We start from the raw sequence: 20,840 nt of genomic DNA, 5'->3' as shown, positions 1-20,840 counted from the left end.
TGAAAAATTTAAGGGGGTCTGAATACTTTCTGTACCCACTGTATACGTGTGTGTGTGTGTATATATATATATATATATATATATGTGTATGTATATATATATATATAATGTATGTAATTCTTGTGAATGAGCAGCCCAAACCAACTGTGTGTGTGTGTGTGTGTGTGTATATATATATATATATATATATATATATATATATATATATATATATATATATATATATATATATATAAAATGTATACAGTTGGTTTGGGCTGCTCATTCACAAGAATTACATGCAAAATAATGGTACCGCTTTCAGCACCTAAAAGCCAAAAGAATCATACCTCCAGGGAGGTTAAAACACCATTGTTTTGGAAAGATTACGAAAAATCTAATTTCACTGCATTTAAAAAATACTAATACTAGCCCATTTTTTTATATATTGTGAAAGATGATGTCACGCCGAGTAAATAGATACCCAACATGTTACGGTTTAAAATTGCGCACACCCGTGGAATGGCGACAAACTACGGTCAATAGAAATCTCAATAGGCGACGCTTTAAAATTTTGTAACGGGTACCAGTTTAGAGTTAGTGTAGCTCTTTTTTTTTAAATATTGCTCCCGCTCTGGCGATCGCGGCGATACCTCACATGTGTGGTTTGAACAGCGATTTCATTCGCGGCTCGACTTCCGTATACGTTTTCTTTCGTGCGCGAGCTAACGGTTAAGGGGACGGCTACATTTTTTTAAATTTTTTTTTCCTATTTATTATTTTTTTTTTTACTTTTTATTACAGGTTTAAAAAAAAAAAATCTGATCACTTTTATTGCTGTCACAAGCAATGTAAACATCCCTTGTGACACCAATATGCAGTGACAGGTACTCTTTATGGAGGGATCCAGGGTCTAAAAGAGATGGGGGATACCCTTTATCCAAAAAGTTCTTAGTAAGAAGTTCTCCCTGTATATTATAATCTGCATCTCTGGTGCAATTGTTCCGAATCCTAAAAAATTAGCTTTTAGGAATATTTTTGATCCACTTGGGATGATGGCAACTCTGAGTGGTTAGAAAAGGATGTATGAGTGCGCTTGATAGTATATATAAGCAAAATCATCAAAAATTTTATCAAAATTGATACTCCAAAAAACCATCAAAGGTTAAAAATTATTTAAAAAAATAAAGGAATAAAATATAAAGTACATAAAATTCACAACAAAAGTGCACTGTGTATGTGAAAACACACATATATTATTCAAGTCCCAGCGATCATAAAAAACGTTGATTCCTCTTTCTCTCCATTTTTCTTTTCCCCCAACCCCCCCCCCCTCCTTGATTGCCCTTTTGAATTTAGTTTGAATAAGTTTGTTCTTACAATACCTGTATCAATTATGTATCAGAATCGTCTGTTGATCATTCATTATCACCATATAGATTCATTTTTAATAATTGTAAATGATAGTGTTTTTTTTTTTTTTTTTACCACCAGTTAGGCCTCTTGCACACGATACTCCTGTTTGGGCATCTTGCGGCTTGAAAATGCTCAGTACAGCTTTTTGAGCTAAAATACAGCCCATTAATTGTAATGTGCCTATGCACACAGGCGCGTAAACAAGCGCTGTGTATTCTTCAGTAAGAACAAAATAGAAAAATCTGCATTTTTGGTCAGTAATTTAAGCCTCAATACTCGCGAATACTCTCAAATACTCGCAAATACATACAAGAAAAAAGGTCTGGAAAAAAGTAGATGCTCAAACAGGAGTATCGTGTGCAAGAGGCCTTATATTTGCTTGTCCCATATACACTTTATAATCTTCAGGTATTTTATTCTGTTCTAATTAAGTTATTGTATTTGTGATGGTCCGCTGGCTGTTGTAGTCCCACGGCCGCGTACTTGGTGCTCTCCGATTTAAGCTGCATCTTTGTGTGTAGCACCAGGCCAGTAAAAGGAGCTGTGGGCTCCGAGCGCATAGCCTTGTCAGATACAGCCCGGACTTCCTGTTTTCCATTGACATCACTTCCACCGTTGCATGGAACGCTTGCCAGTGTGAAACTCCCACTGACCCTGGGGATTCTCCTCTTCTACCACCAACTGCCCAGAGTCTAAAAAGCCATCAGCAGAGCCTGCAGGATGAATCCCTACCCCAGGGCTTAGTACCTTATCAGAGCACCTTTTTAACTTTGCTTTTTGTAAGTGTTTTTAATCCTGTGATAATAAAATAATACTTTACTACTACACTCAGTAGGTGCCTACCCCCCTTGTCTTAATTTCATTTCATGGAATCTGAGGGGGCTGAGTGATGGAGTGAAACGTGTAGCGTTGTTCTCTGCCCTAAAAACATATTCCGCTATTGTGTGATTGCAAGAAACTCACTTCCAATTAATTACCTTATTTATCAAACACCAAACTTATCCGACACAGTTCCTCTCCATCCACACTGCCTACACCAGAGGTGTTAGTATTTTGATCTCCAATGATGTACCCTTTCATTTATTAGTGCCCGTTCACATACGAGCGACGCTACTTCGCACCGCGACCTCAGAGTTCGCGGTGCGAGCAGCGTGCCGCGACCTCGGAGCGGCCGCCACGGACTTCATAACATTGAAGTCTATGGCGGTCGCCTCCTGGTCGCCCCAAAGAAGCTCCGGACCCTTTTTCTAAGTCAGGGCGACTTGTGTTGCTCCTATTAGAACGGGTCCGCAGCTTCCCTATGGGAGGCGACCTACGGCTACCTGTGACACAGGTCGCCTCAGTGTGAACCGGGACTTACAATCTTGTGGAGAGAAGGGTAGCTTTATTTGTTTACTGTGTAGATTTGCTGAAATGTCATGTATTGTGGCTAACCTATATGTCCCCCCACTATTCTCTTCGGACAGTCTGAAATGGCTCTATCCTATTTGGGTGGTGGGGGACTTTAATAATCTTCTAGACAGGAGCTTTAATAAATTTACACCGGATGGTGGTAGACCTAAAAAAGCTTTTCGTGTTCTGCCACACATAGGGGGTTGTCAGGTATAGATCTGTTTCAGTAATGCCCTGGCACGGTCAAGGGTTTCCCTGATTGAATGCGTCCCCCGTAGTATTTCAGACCATTCATTGCTACGTGTTGGTCTCGGGTTCAGGTGTCTCTGGGCAGAGATTATGGAAGATAAATCCCTTTTAGCTCCAACTTTTCCCTGCTACTGAGCCCATCCAAGAAGCTATCCAAAGCTGCTTGCGCTACAACAAAGGCACAGCTGCAAAGGGAATAGTTTGGGACAGTCCTAAAGCTCACCTCCGGGGGCTTATTATCAAACAAATTTATAACATCAAAACTGCCACTAAAGATTGGGAAACCCTAGTATTAGCTGAGGTTACTAAGGCGGAGCAGTACTATGTCACAAATCCCTCACCTGTTTCTGTTGCTAAATGCACAGAATCTCTATCAACAGGTTATCTTCACTGCAGAGGAGAATAAACTTTTTTTATGTAAACTGAATATCTGATATATTTAGTGATTACTTTTAAGCATGTTTATTCTTCTAGGGTGGCACCCTATGGAGGAGGCAGTGCTGCAATTTTTAGACCAATGCCCTCTCCCTTCACTGTCTGCTTCTAATCTCAGAATGCTGAATGCTCCTATTACAATAGAGGAGCTCAGTGAAGCAGTGGCTACTATGGCCAACTGTAAATCACCTGGCACAGATGGCCTTCCTGCTGAAATATACAAGAGATGCAGTGAGCCCCTCCTACCCCCACTCTTGGAGACTTTGATGCTGCCCATGCACGCTATCTGCCTCCCTCTATGAATGAGGCTGTTATTGTAGTACTCCCCAAATCTGGTAAGGATCGGTTAATGCCTGATTCATATAGACCTACAGTATCTCACAAAAGTGAGTCACATTTTTGAAAATTTTTTATTATATCTTTTCATTTGACAACACTGAAGAAATGTTCTCACTTTTGTTGCCAGTGGTTTAGACATTGTTGGCTGTGTTGAGTTATTTTGAAAGAACAGAAAATTTACACTTATCTTCAGTGTTGTCACATGAAAATATATAATAAAATATTTACAAAAATGTGAGGGGTGTACTCACTTTTGTGAGATACTGTATATCCCTATTAAATACGGATATTAAATTCCTGGCTAGGGTGTTTGCTACTAGGCTGACAAAGGTGGTCTCTGTCTTGCTCCATTTGGATCAGTCTGGTTTTATACCGGCTAGATCCATTGCACTAAATAGAAGGCGTCTTTTTGAATATTCAGCTGCCAGTGGACTGTCCGCTTAACAAGGCAGTGTTCTCCCTCGACGCTGCCAAGGCTTTTGACAGCTTTGAGTGGCGATAACCTTTGGGCGGTGCTGAGGAGGTTGTGGCTGGGAGGCCCCTTTATTTCCTGGGTTCAGCTGCTTTATTCAGCGCCTAAAGCAAGAGTTTGGGTCAGTGGGGGGTCCTCTGTGATGCCTTCCTGTTATATAGAACTGGACAGGTGCCCCCTCTCCCCATTACTTTTCGCCCTGACGGAGCCCTTGACAGCCAGGGTAAGAGCTTCATCTGACATAGTGGGATTTCACTATGGGATGAGGGAAGATAAGCTATCTCTTTATGCAGATGACACTTTAATATACTTAGGGGATATGGCAGGTCAGGCTCTCTGGCATCAGTGATGTAACTCATTGAGCAGTTTGGCCAATACTCTGGATTTGCCCTAATTGGCATAAATCTTCCCTGTTATTACTGGATCCACTGACGTTGCCACTCCTGGCAGTAGCCTCTTGGGTGGAGGTAGTCCGCTCCTTTAAATATTTAGGCATTGTGGTGATGGGTGACGCTAAGGATTATTTTCCCCTAAATGTAAAGCCCCTTTTGCACAAATTTAAGCACAAGTGCATCAGCTGGTACACACTGCCATTGTCGGTGACTGGTAGAGCCAATCTTATCAAAATGGTATGGGCTCCTCAGCTACTGTATGTACTTCGTAATGCTCGGTGTTGATACCACACTATTGGTTTGACCAAGTAGACTCCCAATACTGTGCACTGATATGGAAGAATTAAGCTGATTACTCTGCAGGGATCAAGGTGGATTGGCAGTTCCTCACTCCTTCTTGTACTTTTTAGCTGACCAGTTGCAGCACATGACAGAATGGGATTTGTCAGTCATAGCCGACCCTTCTAGGACTCTATTCTGCTTCCTAGTGGAATACTCAGCCATGTCCCAGGTAGAGATGGGATTCCCAGAGGTGACATTTGACTGCCCCACAGTACAGCTACTTTTTAAACTTTGGGCAGCATTGAAGCGCAGACTAGGCATTATGGGCTTCCTGCACTGTACTTGTATTTGGGGTAATAAAACCTATATTGAGCTGGGAAAACTTTGAAACTATGCTATTTGGTTAAGGGCGGGAATCAAATATCTGAGGCAATTGTTTAATGGGCCTGAATTGAAACCCTTTGAGCAACTGAGAGCAGAGTTTCCCTTTCGTCTAACAGGTACTATATGTATTTGCAATTAAGCCATGCTATAAGAGTGCAGAGTAGACATTCAACCCTGCAACTGGATAACTCAGAGTTTCTTAGTTTTATATTTACCATTTTGGATAAAAAGGGCATAATCTCTCGCATATATGCCTGCCTGTTATCTTACATACAACCCCAGGACCTGTTGCCTTTTAGAGAATAATGGGAAGTAGATTGTAGGGGCCATTGACAGGAATAAGTGGGAACAAATATTGGCTGTCGGCCCATTCGTGTTTGTATCGGCTGCCCAAAGGCTATCACATTTGTTAATCCTTCATCGTACATATAGAAAGCCTCTGCAGTTATATAAATGGGGTAGTCAGGACTCCCCTCTTTGCCCAAAATGCCAAGCTCACCAGGAAATCTTGATTCACATGTTGTGGAGGTGCCCCAAACTGATCTGATATTGACAGGAGGTGATAGGAATTGTTGATTATATTTATCAAATGCAGTTGCAACTTAACCCTGTCATTTGTCTACTTTGGTGGTTTGGAGGAGAGCCTGTACCCCACCTCCTACGTACATAGCTGTGATAAGGCTTCTATATTTAGCTAGGAAACTGGTTGTGACGTATTGGCTCTCTCCTCTGACCCCTACACCCCGCCAGTGGATTCAAGAAGTTAATAGGATCCTTATCCGAGAGAAAAATACCAGCACGGAAATGCAAGTCAAAAATTCAATACAATTTGGCGGGAATGGTTAGAGTCCCCTGGTGTAGCTTTGCCGCAACTTGTTCTTAATAGGCTCCTTCAAATATGAAAATGGGCTAAGGGGGATCTAGTTCCATGTTTGGAGAACCTGCAAAGGCAGAGGGCCAAAGGCGTAGGCTGCTACTTTAGGATGGATCTCCCTTCTACTGGATAGACTCATTTGGTTGAGACATGGTGTACACCGCATATGCTGGCTAGTTATGTTTTTTTTGGTTTACAATCTCATATAGTTTTTTTTTTTTTTTATTTCTAATATATATATGGGCAATGTACGGAGTTCGATAAGTTATATGCATTAGAGGCGCTGGTTTCCTGTGTATATTACCTACCATATTGTCTGTACCTTGCTTGTCTGTACATATTTTATTGTGTTCATTATAATAAAACTGTTCGGATTAAAAAAAAAGCTTGTAGAAGGATTTTTCTGACTGTCCTTGGCCCTGTGCCGATCGCATGCACCCTCTCAAAAAAAAAAAAAAAAAAAAAGAAGAAAACTCTAGGAATTCACACCAAACTGAGCACAGTGCCTCCGAGGCTCTGTACTATCAGCAGATGGCTGGGGGGGCCATGGAATACGGGGAGGATCAGGGAAGATAGGATAAAACAGCATTTTTACACAATGCTTTTTTTTTTTTTTTTTTTTTTTTACCACAGTGTCATTTTTTTTAAACCTTAAAACGTAACAGGGGTGTCATGTAAAGCTCACTTTTTTTTTTTTTTTTTGGGGCATAGATCTTTATACTGTGCCTGAGATTTGATAATATGAATGATGTATTGGAAGCAACTGCAGCTGTTCGTATCAGGTAGTGCTAGGGTATGTTCTTTCATTGCATATGAGAAAGCCATATATAAATGAACATTTCTTTCTTATATTGATGTTGTTCACCACCTGTTCTACACTTTGCATGTAAATTTTGGCTTAGTTTGAGATATTGATCATGCAGTGAAATGGTAAAATGCTTAAGGCTGCCCTTTCATTTGTAGCTCCTGATTTAGAAAGACCTCATTGGCTTCTCTTTCCTGTCCAGTGCACAGTAATGGGGTAGGGAATAGCATTAGATATTTCAAAGTCAAGCAACAGTTTTGAGCTTACAATGCATTTAACTTTACATTTTAGGCCCCTTTTACATGGGCGTCCCATTTTGGTGGACTCCATTTGCTCAGCGGGGCATCACTCTGCTTATCCCCGCTGAGCAGACGTATGACAGGCCCATCTCCTCTCACTATGCAGAACGGAGACAGGCACCGTACCACTCTCCTCTATGGGGAAATTGGGTTAAAATGACCACCAGTCCGTTTTCATTCGATCAGTCAAACTAATGCAAATGAGGACCACCATCCAACTGGATATTGCGAGCAGGATCGGATCGGATAACCGGGGATGTCTGCGGACATCTGCCGCTCCATAGGGCAGAGTGCGAGGTCCAATCAGGTCCACCTGAAAAACGAACAGTGGACTTGATCAGACAGCTCGTGTGAAAGAGGCCTTAGGTATAAGGGGTAGTAGAAGGAGATGAGGCATCTGACATTTCTTTATTTTGTTCTGGGTATGTTTAGATACAGTTACTAATACAGTGGAAAAATTAAATATTTGATCCACTGCAGATTATGTAAGTTTGCCCACTTACAAAGAAATGAAGGGTCTAATTTTTTATCATAGGAGTATTTTAAATGATAGAAAATAAATATCAAACAAGGGGCCATGTATTGAAAAATATTGGATGAAAACCTTCCCTCAGCCAGAACACTGAAGATGGGTCTTCCAGCATGACAATGACCCAAAACATACCTCCAAGGCAACAAAGGAATGGCTCAAGAAGAAGCACATTAAGGTCATGGAGTGGCCTAGCCAGTCTCCAGACCTTAATCCTATGTATGGATGAACCTTAAACTTTGAGTTGCCAAGCAACAGCCAAGAAACTTTAGGGATTTAGAGAAGATTCTGTAAAGAGTGGACCAAAATCACTCCTGAGAGGTTTGCAAACCTGGTAACCAACTACAAGAAACATCTTACCTCTGTGCTTGCCAGCAAGGGTTTCTCCACCAAGTAAGAAGTCATGTTTTGCTTGGGAATCAACTACTTATTTTACGCAACTGCAACTCAATTTTTAACATTTGTATCAATGGTGTTCATTGCACCTAAACGCTAGACATGTTTACCACTTCAGCGTTTTTTTTTAATGGCCAGAATAATTTACAATTCTGGCCAATGAAATAAACGTCAAAACTCCAAACACTGCTAAGTCCCCGTTCACACTAAGGCGACCTGTGAGGCGACCTGGTCGCCTCACAGGTCGCCGTAGGTCGCCTCCCATAGGGAAGCTGCGGACCCGTTCTAATAGGAGCGACACAAGTCGCTCCGACTTAGAAAAAGGGTCCGGAGCTTCTTTGGGGCGACCAGGAGGCAACCACCATAGACTTCAATGTTATGAAGTACGTGGCGGCCGCTCCGAGGTCACGGCGCGCTGCTCGCACCGCGACCTCGGAGGTCGCAGTGCGAAGTAGCGTCGCCCCTATGTGAACGGGGCCTAAAACTCACCTAAACTGCTTTGAAAAAAATGCAACTTAGAGGCGTTTTAAGCCCCATTCACACTTCTGTTGTGACTTTACAGTGCGGCTTGATGCTACTTTGGCTATGACCATGTGACGAGCTGGGAGGTCGGTGTAGTTTTTTTGCATTATGACCATGTGACTGTGTGCGTTACAAAGTCACGCACAAGTCGCATATATATCATGCAAATGCGACATTTGAAGGTTTACATTGAAGTCAAGTCACATGAAAGTCAGACCTACGTAGTGTAGGAACTACAGTAAACCCCGCTCCATCGTGGTTCAGTTTTTGCGGTCCCGGTATATTGCGGTTTTTTTTGTAATGTTTTACTATATAAATCATTAAAAATGAAATATTTTTGTGTTTTCCATAGCTCTTGCTCTGTCTCTCTGTATCTTTTATGTGTTTAAATATGTTTCTATTGTTTTAAAAGTGTGTTTAAAGACCTTAAAATGCTTCTACACGTACAGTGACCGTAAAAAAAAACATGCCTACAATGCATTTTAATAGGGTTTTTCTATTTCACGGATTTTCACTTTTTGCGGCTGGGCCCGGAACGTAACCCCCGCAATGGAGGGGGGGTTTACTGTACTTTAAAGTCACAGATGTGAACAGTACTCACTGGGAAAACCTGTTGTGTGACTTGTCATGTGACTTTGGGGTCCAAAGTCGCACAAAAGTCACAAGTGTGAATAGGGCCAAAACGCTGCTTTCCTCCTGTCAGAATAAACAGTATTGACAAGAAACCAGTGTGCATGAGGCCTAATGGGGGCATTAGGCCCTTTGTAAGACATGAACTTTCAGTACTTTATTTTGAATTTGGCGCAGGTGTTGCTCCACAGTGAGGAAGTGTGACGCAAATTAGAACACAAATTGGCACAAGTGGCTGTCCGAACCAAAACCGTTACTGATGTTTGTTAGGAGCAACACATGAACAATTTTGTGAAAAATTGTGCAGCAGCTTGAATTCCTCCCCTAAAGCTTTTAGCAGGTATTAGGTGTAAGCACCTAGAGATGCCTGCACATACCTGAAGCCATTTGGGCAATTTAAACTTTACATTTTGCATTCTTTCAGAATGATCAGATGTAAATATTTGACACAATTAGTTCTTTCTTTCAGTTGGATGTTTGATCAGCCATTTAGATTAGATTACTCATTCAGATGAGGAAAGCGTGGCATTTAAACAAGAAATATTGTGTACAGAAGTTTTCCTTTGTTTCTTTTTACACCTGACTTCGTCACCTGCGTGGTTTTTCTGGGATGTGTGTACTGTAAAGTAATTTACAGCAAAGAGAAATGTGCAGAAGCACGCAGGAACTGGTGGAGTGAGAGGCCACCAATCACAAGCTCTCATTTCTCTGCCTTGTGTGTTGTGTTTATTAGGTTTGGGCTTCAGCCCAAGATTCCCAGCCCCTTTTTTTTTTTTTTTTTTAATTCCTCCTTTTCATTCCTGTCTTTCTCTGCCAGTGACGCCTGAACTTGGTCTGGAAGCACATTTTAGCTCAAATTTTTTTCCCCTCTGGGAATCGAGAAAAAAAAAAAAGCCTGTATAATGCTTTTTGTATGTTCTTTTTTCACATAACCATCAGGCAGGACTGCAGTTTTGCTTTGGATTTTGCTCTTGTGGAAATGCAGTAAAACTATTTTTTGTTGATTCAGAAAGCTGGATGACTGAAGAAATGGTTTTCTCCCTGTTTAAGTCAACCATGTAACTTCTGGTTGTACTGATGCAGTATTACAGGATTTGACAAAGTGAGAGTGTTACCTGGGATCTGGGCTGCTGGCTGTAACGCTTGAGGGCTTTTTTTTTCCCTTGGAGTTGGAGTCCCCGACAGTAACAATGAAGTACAGAGCAGCGGTAAGCTTCTTGCTGGGTTCAGGTGGGAAACTTCTATATTTTTTGCAGTTGGTTATTTTATCAGTGTTTTATTTCCGATAATTGTATTGAGTATTTCAGAAGAAGAAATACAAAATACAACATCAGAACATATGGCAAAGGGGAGAGAGCAAAAAAAGGGTTGTGCTCTGTTCCATGCATACAATGTTGATTTATCAGTGTTTCAGGTGGCTGCATACTCTGTACCTTCATAGACACAGGCTTTATATGGCCAACATCACAAACTTCAAGTTTCCATAATTGTATATTCTTTTTTTTTTGCTATAGTGCAGTGGCTCCCAACTTCATTCTTTAAGTACTCCCAAAAAGTAATGTTTTCAGTATTTCTTTCTCCTTGCTAAAGTGCTTTAAGTCAGTGGCTTGGTATTGATAACCTGTTGGAGGTACACTGAGGATGGGAGTTGGTGTAAAATGACTAGCAAGCAGATCAGTATAGCTTGAGAAACCACACAGTTGGAATGTTTTTTGCAAGTGTTGTCATTTTATCAGCAGCGCTGAGAAAGATTTGGGGGCCTGCAGAACGGACAGATGGATGGTGCATAGTATAGTTGGATTTGGTGTATATGCTTATTGCACTGGCAAAAAAGTGACATTTTATGGTATTGATAGACAAAGCCAAGTACACATCTCGCTTACAACTTATTTTGCTGTGCTTTTCTTTTCTTCCCTGGATGTATAAAAAAAAAAAAAAAAAAAAAAAAAGACCCATTGCTTCCTGGAACAGAATAGCTTTGAAACCCTTTAATTTGTCTAGCCCTATCATGTACTAAACTCCTCGGCTTTGTAGAGTTGAAGGTATGGCATCAAACTTTTGAAACCCCATTCCTACTTATCTGTGCATGAGGGACACACCTTAATTGGGATGTATGTAGTCAGGTAACTTTTTAGCGTGCAAGTTAGGACTATAATGCAAATGTTGCAAGTTGCCCTTAAAGTGCTTAGGAATTGTTTGCTCCGTTTGTATTGTTTTCTATGCTTATACAATGCAGTTATGATGCCACATACTTTGTTCAATAACTGGGTTTATTAGGGAACTGTAAAATTGCAATCGGTAATGGTCAAAATTTGCTTATAATTCTCTATCTGATTCACTTAATTTATAGAATGGTATGACCAGTTAACTAGGTCTTCATTGCAAATATACAGTAGTTTATTTAGCATGGTAAGATGTGCAAGTAGTAAAGCTCTATCATTGGTAATTTTCTTTCCAGTACAGCTAACCATGCAATGTTTCCCTTCTGCTGTATACAGTATATTGGTATTTGTAAAATACAAAATCAGAGCCTGTGAATTGCATGCGATTGCTTAGCATCTTTGGAAAATTGATTAGTTGCAACCTCTGTAGAAGCAATAGAGTACTTCATACATGCTGAGGCTTCTTCTGTGTTCTGTCCGGTTTGTGTGTACAGTTTTTTTTTTTTTTTTTTTTTTCTCTCGCTTTGTGCATGTAACTGTTGGATGTCTTGTATTTTTTGACCTTGTTGATACCTTCCCTTTTTTTACCTTTGTTCACATTGGAGGCGGGTTTGAAATCGCGCAAGTTAAGCTGAAATCGCACGATTTCAACGGGGGGAGATTTGAAAGACATCTGTGCGGATTCATGCACAGATGTCTGATGAAATCACCAAGAAAGTCGCCAAAAGTAGTGCAGGAACTACTTTTAGAAATTGGTGCGACCCCGCAATTCGGCGGTGCACCAATTCGGACGTGCTATTGCTGGCAATAGGCCGCAATTTGGCACGTCAAATCGCATGTCGAATTGCCCCAATGTGAACGGGGGCTAAATCCATATTCCACACTTCTTTGGATGGCTTCCTATTAATTTTAGGCTCAGTGCCTGTTGTACTTTTAAGATCCCATGAAATTGTGGTCATCTCTCTCGTCTCATATTTATATTTAGACTCACGGTGCTTTTCTGTCCTCCTGAGATGGCTGAATCTTATGACTCTCATCCAAATTCCTGTGTCATTTTTTCCAAAAAAGATCAATTTGAATATTGCTTCAACAGAGTGTAGTTAAAAATGGTATGATGAATGATGTGAAAAACGGAGCTCTTCCCTGTAATACCCAAACAGAAGCCTGTTCCAGTTGGCATTAGCAGAATAGTAGCGTCTTTATTCAAGCAGATGAGAGTTTAGCCTTCTAGTATTTCAACTTAGTCTCTTGTGCAGTTTTCACATTGTCCTATCCTTTTTATGGAGTTTGTAGGGTACTGTACCAGTGTTTCCTTCAAGTGGTCCAGCTTCCTCCCAAAGACAAACTGGTTAATTTGGCTCCTGCAGTACATGTGTTATTAGTATAGAAAAGACTGCTACTTCCTTCAAGCAACAAAGAACTGTGTTCTCCATGATTTTGTAGGTTAAACGCCTGTGATCCATATGAATAAGTAAAATAAATATCCCGCTAAATTGCTTTTCTTGCAAGAAGCAGTATTTTGTGTGTGAAGGAAATTGTAAAGTACTGCATGATGAACACAACTTTGTTAACCTTTTGGAACTCCACAGCAGTAATGTGGCCCTTGTATAGGTGTGTGCCTTTTCCAAATCATGTCCAATCAACTGAATTTACCATAGGTGGACTCTATTCAAGTTGTAGAAACATCTCAAGGATGATCAGTGGAAACAGGATGCATCTGAGCTCAATTTTCAGGGTCATGGCAAAGGTGGTGATGACTTATGTACATGTGATTTTTTTTGATTTTTTTTTCTCAAAGATTTCAAATTAAACTTCTTTCACGTTTGTCATTATAGGGTATTGTTTGTAGAACTTTGAGAAAAATAATGAATTTAATCCATTTTGTAATAAGGCTGTAATCTAACAAAATGTGGAAAAAGTGAAGCACTGTGAATACTTTCTGGATGCATTGTAAGGTATATCCTTTTGCATGCAGCCGAAAAACTGAGACACATTACCATTAAGCAACTGAATCCTATAAAATGGACCTGCACCTGCAGTATTACAGCCATTTAGGTACTAGGCTGGCAGCCTATTAATGCTAAAGGTCTGTATAATATAACCACTGTGTATACAGTGGTGATCGAAAGTTTGGGCACCCCAGGTATAAATTTGTATTAATGTGCATAAAGAAGCCAAGGAAAGATGGAAAAATCTCCAAAAGGCATCAAATTACAGATTAGACATTCTTATAATATGTCAACAAAAGTTAGATTTTATTTCCATCATTGACACTTTCAAAATTACAGAAAACAAAAAAATGGCGTCTGCAAAAGTTTGGGCACCCTGCAGAATTTATAGCATGCACTGCCCCCTGCCAGTGTCATGGATTGTTCTCAATCATCGTCTGGGAAGACCAGGTGATGTCAATCTCAAAGGTTTTAAATGCCCAGACTCATCTGACCTTGCCCCAACAATCAGCACCATGGGATCTTCTAAGCAGTTGCCTAGAAACCTAAAACTGAAAATAGTTGACGCTCACAAAGCTGGAGAAGGCTATAAGAAGATAGCAAAGCGTTTTCAGATGTCAATATCCTCTGTTCGGAATGTAATTAAGAAATGGCAGTCATCAGGAACAGTGGAAGTTAAAGCAAGATCTGGAAGACCAAGAAAAATATCAGACAGAACAGCTCGCAGGATTGTGAGAAAAACAATTCAAAACCCACGTTTGACTGCACAATCCCTCCAGAAAGATCTGGCAGACACTGGAGTTGTGGTACACTATTCCACTATAAAGAGATACTTGTACAAATATGGTCTTCACGGAAGAGTCATCAGAAGAAAACCTCTTCTACGTCCTCACCACAAAAATCAGCATTTGAACTTTGCAAATGAACATATAGACAAGCCTGAGCATTTTGTAAACAAGTTCTGTGGACCGATGAGGTTAAAATTGAACTTTTTGGCCGGAATGAGCAAAGGTACGTTTGGAGAAGAAGCACAGAATTTAATGAAATTAACCTCTGTTCAACTGTTAAGCATGGGGGTGGATCAATCATGCTTTGGGGTTGTATTGCAGCCAGTGGCACAGGGAACATCTCACGAGTAGAAGGAAAAATGGATTCAATAAAATTTCAGCAAATTTTGGATGGTAACTTGATGCCATTTGTGAAAAAGCTGAAGTTAGAGGGGATGGCTTCTACAAATGGATAATGATCCTAAACGCACCTCAAAATCCATGGGGGAATTAGATCAAGAGGCGTAAACTGAAGGTTTTGCCATGGCCTTCACAATCTCCTGACCTCAACATAATTTGAAAATCTATGGATAGACCTTAAAAGAGCAGTGCGTGACAGACAGCCCAGAAATCTCAAAGAACTGGAAGACTCTTGTAAGGAAGAATGGGCAAAGATACCTCAAACAAGAATTGAAAGACTCTTTGATGGCTACAAAAAGCGTTTACAAGCTGTGATACTTGCCAAAGGGGGCAGTACAAGATATTAACTCTGCAGGGTGCCCAAACTTTTGCAGGCGCCATTTTTTTGTTTTCTGTTATTTTGAAAGTGTAAATGGTGGAAATAAAATCTAACTTTTGTTGACATATTATAAAAATGTCTAATCTGTAATTTGATGCCTTTTGGAGATTTTTCCATCTTTCCTTGGCTTCTTTATGCACATTAATGCAAATTTTTACCTGGGGTGCCCAAACTTTCGATCACCACTGTATATAGATGCTACAAAATGCCGTATAGCAACCTAATGCTTTGTATTTAGTTGAAGATGTTTTGCCTGCTCTACAAGGTCCCTTTTTAAGACCGCTTTCTTTTGAGGCGACATGGATTTGTTTTACTGCATATGCTTTGTCACCTCTTTAAGACAGCTTTTCACCTTGTTACAACATGTAGTCCTAGAAGTGCACAGGATATTAAAAGCAAGATGACTTAAGGCAGTGTTTCTGATGAAAGAGCCGTGCTTCCCTTGGGGTGAATGAGATCTCTCTGGTCTGGTGTTATGGTCTCCTGAGGAAATGTAACAACCTTTTGGAAATCTTGTTCTGCTCAGAGTACAGTTATCAACATACGGTACTGAAGGAAAGGTTAGTCTTTTAAGGCATGGATGCCAAAGGATTTTGGTCACTGGTGCGGGAAAAAAAAGCCACCTTGATTCCAAAAGGTTACCACCTCTCTCAACATGAAGATATGTCTTCATCATCTCCTACTTCTGAGGATGAGGATGAACCTGCAGGTTGTTCATCAGCTACTCGGATACAAGTCATTGTCACAGTGGAACCTGAGGTAACCTTTTATGACTCTAACAAGAGAAGAGGATCTATACGTGTAGCATTGGCTTATTGTATTGATTACTGCAGCCAGTTTGCGTCTTGCAATAATATATGTGTACATAGACAGCTGGTTTGTTGCCTGTTGGCAGTACTCGGTCATGTTGACAAGACAGGTCAGCTTAACCAGGTTCTTAAAATCTAATTGTAGAGCAGTTGGTTATCCCAATGTAGTACTAAGCAGTAAGTATTGAGGTTTGCCCCTTACTGTGCCAGAACTACTTATCAATAGCTGTAACAAGTAAAAGCAAATTCTAATGGTAGATAACACTGTGGTGTTGTGATTTGTAATCATTGCTTTGTATCATGTTAGCCAGTAGACAAAGCATTTCCAGTAGGAGAGGCAAACGGGAAAAATTTCTACATGAGCAGGCATGCAACTGATCCAGCAGAATGAAGGCCTGTAATAACTGCATAATGTGCATAATGCGTTATTGTGCTTTTCTTAAAGGTGATCATTTTTTCCCCACAATCGAAAAGAGACTTGTATTTTAATTGTCTCTCACTAACAGTTGTGACAGTTGTTGTCTGAAGAGGACTACTGTGCAGGGAGATGACTGTGTTAAGGCCATTAGAGTGTAAGCTCCATCAATCATAGGGACAAATGTGAATAGTTCAGTGATCTTAATGGAATACTAGGGCAATGTATAAGGATGTAAACAAATCTGTAAATTAACATAAGATCTAGTGTTTTCCATTGTTTTGGATGGCATAGGCCTCAAGAGTGGCATTACTTTTAAACTGTATCTGTAATCCACCCCTGCAGTACACTAGTAGGCACCTTCTGGTGTTTGCACGCTGCTTAAGCTTTTTGCTTTGCTGCCCAGAGAACCCTGAAACCTAGGGTACGGTTATGCGAGTGCGATCTGTGTTTTGTATGTCTATTTGGCTGGCCCACTCCTGCATCATGTGGATTACTATTATTGCAACACTGGGTGGCCTAACTGACCTTTTAGGCCCCTTTCACACACTGTAGTCTGTCGGCGGACTCTGTTTCTCTCAGCGGGGGATCGATCCACTGTGTGTGGAGACAGAGCTGTCAGGTCCCCATTCTTCTCTATGGGGGAATCGGATAAGAACGGACCATCTGTCCGTTCTCATCCGCTCCACCAGACGGATGGATAATAGGGTTTCCATCCTTCCGGATTTGACGGATCGGATGTCAGTGGACATGTCTCCGCTGACATCTGTTGCCCCATAGAGATCATAGAGGGCATCTGTTCAGATCCGCCTGAAAAACAGACAGGCGGATCTGAACGGTCGGCTTGTATGAAAGGGGCCTTAGGGTACAAGGGGTCCATAGAAAAAAAAAAACATCTGTTTTTTCGAACTGAGGTCAGACTTTGCACAACAGATTACCTTATGTTGGCCTTTATGAATGTAATTTAAAACCTTGGATTCCAGAATTGAAAAATATATTAGAACAAGTTTAGTATTGTATGGACAAGCATGCAGGGTGTAAAGCAGGCTATATACATGTAGATTTTTTTTTTTCCATTCAGCCTGTGGGCTAAATAAAAAAAAATATAGCCTCGTACACACGATCAGATTATCAGACGAATTTTCGGCTGTTTTTTGTTGCATGCTAGTCTCGTATCAAAGAGGTTACTTTCATATGCAATTCAACTTAGGAATTCAACTTCAAACGTGATGTTATGTGTTGAATTATTTTGTATGTTTTCTTTAATTTCCGAGCATGCATAGTCTTGATCTTACGACTTTTATCGGACATAAACAGTACTAACTAAACGAAAATCGGATGTTCTGTTCACGTACGATAAAAAATTTATAGCCTGCACATCCAGTTTGTCGTACGAAAATTCGTAATCGGCTGTAAAAAGCACCATACGATCCGAAAAATGGGCAGATTGTTCATCCGACAAAATTCTACTTCCAATTTTCTTGTGTGTACGTGCCTTAACAGATGCCTTTATGCTATCATGCTAACGGTAGATAGATGAATTACCCTGCTGGCCAATTCTATTCCTGACTTTCTGTAGCTCCAGCTGTCCGACTACCGGATCGGTGCCTACATGGTCAGTTGACAATTTTTGATAAGCTTCTTCCACAAAAGTCGATTGAACTTTGTCAAATGAAGGGATGCCGGCAGGGCCATATATACTGCTCAAATTTCAGACCAGCTTCAGTTATAAAGCGTATTCTTATGTTGATATAGTTTATAAACTAGAAATTTAATGATTTAGTGGTGTCTGCAAGCTATAAGACTTTCAATCATGGTGATGACTCGAGGGGAGTTTTCTAGTACACTTCCCATGGAAACCCATGATGGGAAACTGTGTCATAAGAACATATGACTTGTGTAGTACAAACTGTGATATGACACATGGGAAGAATGTAGATTTTTATTTTTTTGCTTTTGTCTAAGAAGCATGTAGTGTCTAATGGGCCATACACACTATACAATTTACTTTAGTTTTTTTCCTTTAGATTTACCAAAACCATGTAATATGAGGTCAAATATAAACACTTTAAATTTGTATGCAATCAGGCAGGCCCTTGCACTACATAGTTGAAGGTAAATCTAAAGGAAATCTAACAACAAAAGTTGTATAGTGTGTATTCAGCTTAACGGTTGCAGGTTTTCAGAAAACAAGTTTATTGTGATTAATGCTATATAGTTTATTTAAGTTTTCTTCTATTATAAACTTGTTGGAAGCTTTATAGTAGGGTGGATACATTTCCAAAGCCAGGCAGTGCACCTTAGACTCGATTTACACTAGCGCGACTTGTCACCCTGACAAGTCGCGCTCCCTCGCACTTCATTGACTTCTACAGGACCCGTTCTAATAGGAGCGACACAAGTCACTCCGACTTAAAAAAAGGGTCCTGTACTACTTCGGGGCGACCTCGGAGCGACTTAGACTTTATATGAAGTCCATGCAAGTCGTTCCGAAGTCGTGGTGCATGGGAATGCACAAGTCGCCCCCGAAGTAGTACAGAGTCATGCTGCCCCAGTGTGAACCGACTCTAAAAGAAAACAGCTGATGTCTGTTTTAAAAGCTTGTTAATAATGAGATAATGTTTTGTGGTTTCATGTACACCCTGCTTACATTTACCGTGGACAATGGAAAAATTTCAAAATCGTGCTGCGATTTTGCGTTTTCCCACGGCCAGCGATCAAAACGTCTCTATCTTGAATGTGATTCTTCCACGTTCAGGAAAGGGAGGTTGAAGCTCACCGAACCACAGCAGCTACATTAATACACAGGCTTTTCTAGAGTTGAGCTTAGGAGCTTTTGGCAAAAAAATAAAAAGGGCTGATAAATGTGTGTCTAACCCTACTGAGTTCCAGTATTATGAGCAGTTTGTCTGCAGTAAGCTCAAATTAAGCCATTTAGTGAGGAGATCCCACTGCCTTCACCATGCAGTTTCCACTATTAATAATTTAAAGATGATGATTTTTTTTTTCTTCTGCTGCTGTTTGCTCCAGCGTAGAAGATCAAGTTTGCAATTTGCCTTTTTTTTTTGCATAGGAAGTTGCAAGAAAAAAAAACTATAGAGTTTCATTTGAGATTCCGTCCCTCCCCCCACTGTCGCTAGTCAGTGGGGTTCCCCGAAATGCATGGTTGGGATACCGAAGCATTTTGGCTAGGAGGTATCCCTTTGAGGACTCCCTCATAAAGAAACTGACAGTCCCCCACCGGTAGTGGATTCTCAGGTTTCCATGTTAGATAAAGTCACTTTGCTACCAGTAGAGGACGCTCAGTCTTTTAAGGACCCTGTAGACAGGAAGGCCAAATCCCTGGTCCGCCACCTTTTTACCGTGGCCGGTTCAAATTTGAGGCCTGTGTTCACCATTCCCTTGGTCTCTCAGACTTAAACGGAATGGCCAAAGCTTCTGCCCCAGGATTTGAAAGGGGGTCAACATCCCCCTGAGCTGGCAAACCAGCTGATACAGAGGTTGCAATATATCTGTGATGCCTCCCTGGATGCGGCCCCGTTAGCCTGCAGGGCATCTGTGACTGCGGTGACCCTTCACTGCCTGATTTGGCTGAATTGCTTGTCTGCAGACCAGGCGTCCAAAAAGGTGCTGACGGATCTCGCCTTTGTGGGGGATCGTCTGTTCGGAGCTTCCATGGCGGAGATAATTTAAAGGTCCCACAGGAGGCAAGAGCACCCTGCTTCCGCAGGTCAAAAAAGCAGAGAGCCTCGCCGCGAACGTGGTCCTTTCTTTTCAGCCCACAAGAGGCCCCTTCGTCCCATGGGGACGCAGGACAATAGTTCAAAATCCTCCAGTGCCTATTTGGGAGGTTCCAAGAGACCCTGGGTTGGTAAGTCTAAGGCGGGCTCCGCTGGCCCCACAGACAAGTCCTCCTTTGCCTGAAGGGGTGCCCTTACCCATTCATGGGGTAGAGGGATGTCTTTGCTTCTTTCCGGACCCGTGGACTTTTCATTGAAGACAAATGGGTCCACGAGTTATTCTGGTTACAATATCGAGTTTCGTTCCTTGCCCCTGGCAAGGTTAGTTCTTCCAACATATGCCTGTTCCCGGATCGGTTGCAGGGCCTTCCTGGGGCAGTACAGGATTTGCTTTTGCAAGGGGTCCTTGTGCCAGTTCCAGATTCGCACCATAGTGGCAGCCCTTTACCAAGGGGATTTTCTAGCCTCAATTGATGTCAAGGATGCCTACCTTCATATCTCAATCTATGTCGGGCATCAGCGTTTTCTTCGATTTGCCGTAGGCGAGGAGCACTATCAATTTGTGACGTTACCATTTGGTCTCGCTTCAGCTCCTCAGGCTCACAAGTTTTGACCCCGGTGCTTGCCTTGCTCAGACAGAGGGCAATTGAAATACTGAGGTACCTGGACGATCTCTTTCTGCGAGCAGTCTCGCAGCAGAAATCGGCTCTGACCCCATCCAACAGATTGAATTACCTGGGCCTGACTTTGGATTCAGCCCTGGCTCGGGTGTTTTCTCTTCCGGAGGCAAAACTGCAAAAATTG

General features: G+C 41.3%; 1 protein-coding gene across 6 annotated transcripts in view; it reads left to right on the top strand.

The window, feature by feature from the left end:
• Nucleotides 1-20,840, top strand: part of MYO1C (myosin IC) — a 393,404-nt gene that overhangs the window by 132,603 nt on the left and 239,961 nt on the right. The window contains exon 1 of one of the 6 annotated variants that reach the window (XM_082245857.1): nt 10,210-10,603. The exons of 3 other annotated variants lie outside the window; for them this stretch is intronic. In XM_082245857.1, the coding sequence (XP_082101983.1) occupies nt 10,586-10,603 (18 nt within the window). In that variant the 5' untranslated portion in view covers nt 10,210-10,585. Of the gene's footprint in view, nt 1-10,209; nt 10,626-15,633; nt 15,832-20,840 lie in introns of those variants that run through there. 2 more of the 6 variants (XM_082245859.1, XM_082245854.1) reach the window with 2 other exon arrangements.

Source organism: Pelophylax lessonae, assembly GCF_965119305.1.
Source record: "Pelophylax lessonae genome assembly, chromosome: 2".
Taxonomy (NCBI): domain Eukaryota; kingdom Metazoa; phylum Chordata; class Amphibia; order Anura; family Ranidae; genus Pelophylax; species Pelophylax lessonae.
Note: the sequence above shows the minus strand (reverse complement) of the source record. Positions and strands in the feature narration are given on the sequence as shown.